The sequence below is a fragment of the Cebus imitator genome, unplaced genomic scaffold (genome assembly GCF_001604975.1).
Source record: "Cebus imitator isolate Cc_AM_T3 unplaced genomic scaffold, Cebus_imitator-1.0 Scaffold333, whole genome shotgun sequence".
In the NCBI taxonomy this organism is placed as follows: domain Eukaryota; kingdom Metazoa; phylum Chordata; class Mammalia; order Primates; family Cebidae; genus Cebus; species Cebus imitator.
This window is the reverse complement of record NW_016107648.1, coordinates 49,897-57,086: the sequence shown is the minus strand read 5'-3', so window position 1 is coordinate 57,086 and position 7,190 is coordinate 49,897. Positions and strand designations below refer to the sequence as shown.

Genomic DNA, 7,190 nt, shown 5'->3' with positions numbered 1-7,190 from the left:
TGAGTAGCTGGGATTACAGGCACGCGCCACCATGCCCAGCTAATTTTTTGTATTTTTAGTAGAGACGGGGTTTCACCATGTTGACCAGGATGGTCTCGATCTCTTGACCTCGTGATCCACCCGCCTCGGCCTCCCACAGTGCTGGGATTACAGGCTTGAGCCACCGCGCCCGGCCCAGTTTGTTGTTATAAGGGTTAAATGAATAAATATAAAAAACAACAATGCCTCGCTTATGGCAAGCATTCAAACTGTGAGCTGCTGGTATTTTTTATCATGATTGCTGCATATGATGGTTGTGAAAGTCGTGGATTATGCAACCTGGTAGTGATGATTTTCATTTAGATTGTTGTCAAAGGCAACTAAGAAGCAAGGTCAGAGGGAGGATAAAAGCCATTAGACGTGATCTTGTCATTAGAGAAGCACAAGTCAAAACTACAATAGACACCATCTCACACCAGTCAGAACCCTTATTATTACAAAGTCAAAAAATAACAGGTGCCGGTGAGGTTGCAAAGAGAAAAACACTTATGCACTGTTGGTGCGAGTGTAAATGAGTTCAACCATTGTGGAAAGTAGTGTAGCAATTCCTCAAAGACCTAAAAACAGAACTCCCATTTGGCCCAGCAATCCCATTACGGGATATATACTCAAAGGAATGTAAATCGTTCTGTTATGAAGACACGTGCACATGTATGTTCATTGTAGCACTATTCACAGTAGCAAAGACATAGAATCAACCTAAATGCCCATCAACAGTAGACTGGATAAATAAAATGTAGTACATTACATGGTGGAATGCTATGCAGCCATAAAAAAAAATGAGATCCTGTCCCTTGCAGGAACATGGATGGAGCTGGAGGCCATTATCCTTAGCAAACTACGCAGGAACAAAAAACTAAATACCACATGTTCTCACTTAGTGGGAGCTAAATGATGAGCACACAGAGGCGCAGAAAGGGGAATAACAGACACTACCTAAGGGTGGAGGTTGGAAAGAGGTGGAGGATCAGGAAAAATAACGAACAGGTACTAGGCTTAGTACCTGGGTGACAAAATAATATGTACAACAAACCCCGATAACACATAACAAAACAATCTATATGACGAACCTGTACATGTACCCATAAACTTTAAAATAGAAGTTAAAAACGAAACACAAAAAATGTGATCCTGAGTTCTTTCAAGGGCAAAAATCCAGTTTAATTGGTCAAGTCCTCACGGTAAGTATCCCATTGCTTTCTGCTTGTTTCTTGATCCAGCCACATGCTAGGCTCATGTGGTACTCATTCTCCAGGCAGTGTCATAGTACACATCCTTTATGAAGCATGCCTACAGTCAGGCCCTCTGTGTTTATTTTATTGGATCCATACAGCCCAATAAGGCAGGTCCTACCTCTAAGGATCAAGGACAGTGTCAGAGGGAGACGTAGGAAAATATGCCACAGTGGAGATCTGTGCCCAGAAGAGTCATGAGAAGAGGTTTCTGCACCAGCCTGGGAAAGCTGAGAGTGTCCTTAGGTGATCCTGTGCAAGGGAGCCATGTTGGGATGTCAGTCATGGGAAGCAGCCCTAGCCACAGAAATATTTTGTCAGATTTTCAACAGGGCTGTCGCAACCTAGGGCATAGTCTGTAAGTGATGGACATGGCGTTCAACTCGGTTTGACTCTGGTTTTGTTTATGATACAAGGGCGCATTTTCCAGTAAGTTCTGTTTTGAGAGAGTGAGCGAGAAAGGACAGATCTCCCGGTTGACTGGCTTCGCACCAGATGGGACACAGCAGCTTTTGAAAGCCTCCTGGTTCTCGTGCAAATAAATTTCTCAGATGCATGTATTTAGGGAAACAATTCGTCAATGAGGATGACAAAACCATCTGGCTGTAGAGACTGAAAAAAATATTTAGAGGTTGTAAACATTTACATTCTGATGAAGAGTGTGTGTCTAGGTTTTATTTCAAGGAGTTGATGAGTTTGGTTTATGGCTTGTTTTTAGGGATTTTTTAACCTGGCCCTGCTAATTGAGGAAGGCACTATAATCCCACACCATATCTTGGATTTCTTGGAAATTGACTCAACTCTCCATTCTAATAACATCTCTATTCTCCAAGAACTGTACGAAAGGTGAGCTCAGAGCCTCTAGAACTGTGGAATCTGGGGAACCCAAGTAGATGATGTTTGCTTCTTGGTTAAAGTTAGCTTTACCCTTATTTTGTAATGTAAACTGTTATTTAAAAGGAAAAAAGCAAGGCCAGGCATGGTGGCTCACACCTGCAATCCCAGCACTTTGGGAGGCCAAAGTGGACGGATCACCTGAGGTCGGGAGTTCAAGACCAGCCTGACCAATATGGAGAAACCACATCTCTACTAAAAATGCAAAAAATTAGCTGGATGTGGTGGTGGGCACCTGTAATCCCAGCTACTCAGGTGGCTGAGGCAGGAAAATCGTTTGAACCTGGGAGGTGGAGGTTGTCATGAGCCGAGATCGCACTACTGCACTCCAGCCTGAGCAACAAGTGCAAAACTCTGTTGAAGAAGAAAAAAAAAAAAAAGGCAGGGCACCATTGCTCATTCCTGTAATCCCAGCACTTTGGGAGGCCAAGGCGGGCAAATCACTTGAGGTCAAGAGTTCGAGACCAGCCTGGCCAACATGGCGGAATCTCAGCTCTACTAAAAGAAGAAAGAAAGTAAAAGAGAGAGAGAGAGAAGAGAAAGGAAGGGAGGGAGGAAAGGAGGGAGGGAGGAAAGGAGGGAGGGAAGAAAAGGGAAGAAAGGGAAGGGCGAGCCCAGGATTTGCCTGTATTAGAAAACATTCAGCCAGATCCTGTATTTCTCTTCTCTAGTATCTGAAGTTTAAGATATAGAAGGTACTTGATCTGAAGGTCAGGGACTGACCAAAACTTTCCACGAGAATGGAAAGAATAACGCATCTGATTAGCCCATGCCTTTCTGTTGTTTGTTTGTTTTGAGACAGGACTTCGCTCTGTCACCTAGGCTGGAGTGCAGTGGTATGATCTTGGCTTACTGCAACCTCTCCTTCTTGGGTTCAACCTCTACTTCTTGGGTTCAACCTCTACTCCTTGGGTTCAAGTGATTCTCATGCCTCAGCCACCTGAGTAGCTGGGATTACAGGCATGCACCATCACACCTGGCTAATTTTTGTATTTTTAGTAGAGATGGGGTTTTGCCATGTTGGCCAGGCTGGTCTCGAACTCCTGGCCTCAAGTGATCCACCTGCCTCGGCCTCCCAAAGTGCTGGGATTACAGGTGTGAGCCACCACGCCCATCCTAATTAGCCGATGCCTTTTTGAAAGATAAGGAGGCATTCCTACATCTGCACTTTAAACAGAAATACTGTTCAGGCAGGTCCTCTGCTTCAGCATCCTGCTTAACTTTTAACCATTCTACTATAAGGACACGTGCACACGAATGTTCATTGCAGCACTGTTTACAATAGCAAAGACCTGGAACCAACCCAAATGCCCATCGATGATAGACTGGATAGGGAAAATGTGGCACATATACACCATGGAATATTATGCAGCCATCAAAAACGATGAGTTAGGGTCCTTTGTAGGGACATGGATGAACCTGGAAACCATCATTCTCAGCAAACTGACAGGAGAGCAGAAGATCAAACACCGCATGTTCTCACTCATAGGCGGGTGTTGAACAATGAGAACACATGGACACAGGGAGGGGAGCACTACATACTGGGGTCAGTTGGGGGGAAATAGGGAGGGAGGGTCGGGGGTGGGAAGCTGGGGAGAGATAGCAAGGGGAGAAATGCCAGATGTAGGTGATGGGGAGGAAGGCAGCAAATCACACTGCCATGTGTGTTCCTATGCAACAATTCTGCATGTTCTTCACATGTACCCCAAAACCTAAAATGCAATAAAATAAATAAATGGGAAAAAAAAAAAAAAAAATTGAGCATAAACAAAATAAAAAAAAATATATTAATACATAAAAAAAAAAAAATTTGTGGTCACCACAGCAGAACAGACTTGACTCTTAATTAAGGACAAAACTCACCTTCTGAGATTTCTACTGGAATTCTAGAATTTCAGATCAGGCCAAACCACTTATTTGGCCACTGGCTTTATTTCTTTGTCTCATCTTTGTCAGTTGAGTGTGCACACATTTGTCCAAAAGCAGAAGAATGTAGGTTTGTGGATCTGAAAATGCCAGTCGTGAGTTGTGCCACTAAAGTTGGCGGACACGTCAAGATGCCCTGGGCTTTGTCTGCAGGTGCTGGAGCCACAGTAACGAGGAGTCCTTCAGCCCCTGTTCCTTGGCCTGGCTTTACCTGCACTTGCGGCTTCTCTGGGGCGCCGTCCTGCACTCAGCCCTGGTAGGTTTCATCTCCCTGCCGGCCCCGCCCTTATGGTCCCTGCTCATTGTCAGTCACTAATTCGTGCTTCTGATGTTTGCAGATCTATTTTCTGGGAACCTTTCTCCTGTCCGTATTGATCGCCTGGTCTGTGCAGTATTTCCAGTCTGTCTCAGGTAAAGATTTATAAAAAGCCAAAGCAGTATAAAAAAGCAGGGAATTTTTTTTTTCGTCTACCAGAAAAATTGCATTTTCCCTCCCAGTGCTATTGGTCATACTATCTCCTATCCCTAGGTTGGTCTTCACGGGGTGGGAGTCCTTCTAGAGGTATATGAAACTCCTGGCTGGTGGGAGGCCACAAAGTTACTATCGTATTTTTCTCAAAATAAGGATTTTTTTTCTTTCTTTCTTTTTGAGATGGAGTCTCATTCTGTCACCCAGGCTGGAGTGCAGTGGTGCAATCTCAGCTCACTGCAACCTCTGCCTCCCCGGTTTAAGCGATTCTCCTGCCTCAGCTAGGACTGAGTAGCTGGGACTACAGGTGCATGACACCACACCCGGCTAATTTTTTTTTTTTTTTTAGTAGAGATGGGGTTTCACCATGTTGGCCAGGCTGGTCTGAAATTCCTGACCTCAGGTGATCCGCCCACCTCAACCTCCCGAAGTGCCGGGATTACAGGCGTGAGCCACCCAGCCTCAAAATAAGGATTTTCTTTAAAAAGCTTAAGAAACTGAATGAATACAACTTCTCCCATTGAAAATATATCTATTAGAATTCTACCTCTGTGTGTCTGAACACACAGCTCCAAAGACCCTGGCAGCATGAAGTCTTCCCGTTCATTTCAAACAATCAAATGTGTAAGAGGATAAACAAACACTCGTAATGAATAAGAATCCTCAGCCACATGGACAGAGGGAGGGATGGGGCAGGAATTATAAAGTGGGCATTTAGTTTCGCATGGTTTCCACTGATCACTGTTATTTTTCTGAGCTAGTATAGAATAGTAGTTAAGGACCAGGGAGCCCTACTTGCTTCTATTTGGGCTTAGAGTCCAGGCTTGGTTACCTATTAGCTTACGACTTACGGCAAGTTACTTAACCTTCCTGATCCCCAAATTTCTCATCAGTACAATAAGCTTATGAGAGTAGCTACTTCCTAGGAACATGAAATGAAAAAAATATTAAGTAAAAAAAATACACATAAGACACTTAAGAAAATGACAACTGTAGTTAAACGTTAGCTATTATATTTATCTGGCATATAAAACCTTCCCAGTGGATGTCAGCTCTTACGTTTATCTCCTCTATTAGACCATAAGCTGACAAGAGGAAGGCTCCAGTCGTGTCATTTGTGATAACTCATGCATAGTAGGTACTCACACCCACAAATGCCTCTGGTCTCTTGAGAGACAAGAAAATTGATTTTTCACCATCTCGAAGGATATAATAACTCATGAAGGCAAATAGAGACATTTACGAATGGATAGATTAGGACCGGACATGGCATTGGAGCATTTGCGTAGCTGTTATTTGTGTAGCAGATAATGAAAAGTGACAGGTTCACGTCACCTTCTCTTCCATGGTGAGAAGGAAGTCACTGTCGCGAGAAGCTAATGTGGAATCATTTCTCTCTGATTTACCTGAGGAGGTTAACAGGGAACCATCAAAACCTTCCAGGCTTGATGCCCTGTAGCCTGCCGGTTAATAAACTTCACTCATGCAAATTCTGTCCCATCCCTAAATTTGTGGCCAGGTATCATTTATTTTGCATCTTGTCAGTATTTTCCATTTCAAATTATCTTTGTCATTTTACTCAGTAGAAATATTGTGATGATTATTACAAATGCAATTCCGTTAGAGGAGCTGAGATTTGTCTTTATGATTTTATACCAGCTGGTAGCCATGAAAATTCATGGGCGGGTGGAATTGCTTTGATCAGAAGACATCTCTCATCTCTGTCTCCATGCCTTCATTATCAGTCTCTCCACATTCTTGTCTCCGTGCCTCTCCTGTCCTGTGATGTTTTGCTCTTCCTGTATCCCCACCATTCTTTCATACATTTTCTTCGTGTTTCTCAAACTTTTTCCACTGCTTTCTCCAGCACATACCTACTTCCTTCTTAATCAGCCTAAAGAAGGCTTTGTCTGGATAGGATCATAAAAATTATTTAATTAGCCAGGCACAGTGGCTCATGCTTGTAATCCCAGCACTTTGGGAGGCCAAGGCAGGTGGATCACGAGGTTAGGAGATCAAGACCATCCTGGCCAATATGGTGAAACCCCGTCTCTACTAAAATACAAAAAACTGGCCGGGCGAGGTGGCATGTGCCTGTAATCCCAGCTACTCAGGAGGCTGAGGCAGGAGAATCGCTTGAACTCAGGAGGCAGAGGTTGCAGTAAGCCAAGATCGTGCCACTGCACTCCAGTCTGGTGACAGGCGACAGTGAGACTCCGTCTCAAAAAAAAAAAAAAAAATATTTAATTATATGACCTTTATTTTACAGATGAGACAACCGAGGCAGAGAGGCAAAGTAGCTTGCCCAAAAAGACCAGGAAACCAGGCTCACTCCCATAATCCCAACACTCTTGACAGACCCAGGAGGGAGGATCATTTGAGCTCAGGAGTTTGATACCAGCCTGGGCAGCATAGCGAGACCCACATCTCTAAAATAAAATAAAATAAAATAAAATTACCCCCGGTGTGGTTGCACATGCCTGGAGTCCCAGCTGGTGGGGAAGCTGAGGCAGGAGAATCTTTTGCACCCAGGAGTTCAAGTCTGCAGTGAGCTATGATCACACCATGGCACTCCAGCCTGGGCAACAGAATGAGACCCAGTCTCTAAAAAAGTAGAAGGAAAAAAAAAA

The 7,190-nt window shown here is 43.9% G+C and overlaps 1 protein-coding gene across 1 annotated transcript in view; it reads left to right on the top strand.

The window, feature by feature from the left end:
* The window catches only part of SEL1L3 (SEL1L family member 3), a 120,888-nt gene that overhangs the window by 106,440 nt on the left and 7,258 nt on the right, over positions 1-7,190 (top strand). The window contains exons 21-23 of the mRNA XM_017505099.2: positions 1,990-2,117; positions 4,245-4,347; positions 4,430-4,502. Of these exons, the coding sequence (XP_017360588.1) occupies positions 1,990-2,117; positions 4,245-4,347; positions 4,430-4,502 (304 nt within the window). The remainder of the gene's footprint in view (positions 1-1,989; positions 2,118-4,244; positions 4,348-4,429; positions 4,503-7,190) is intronic.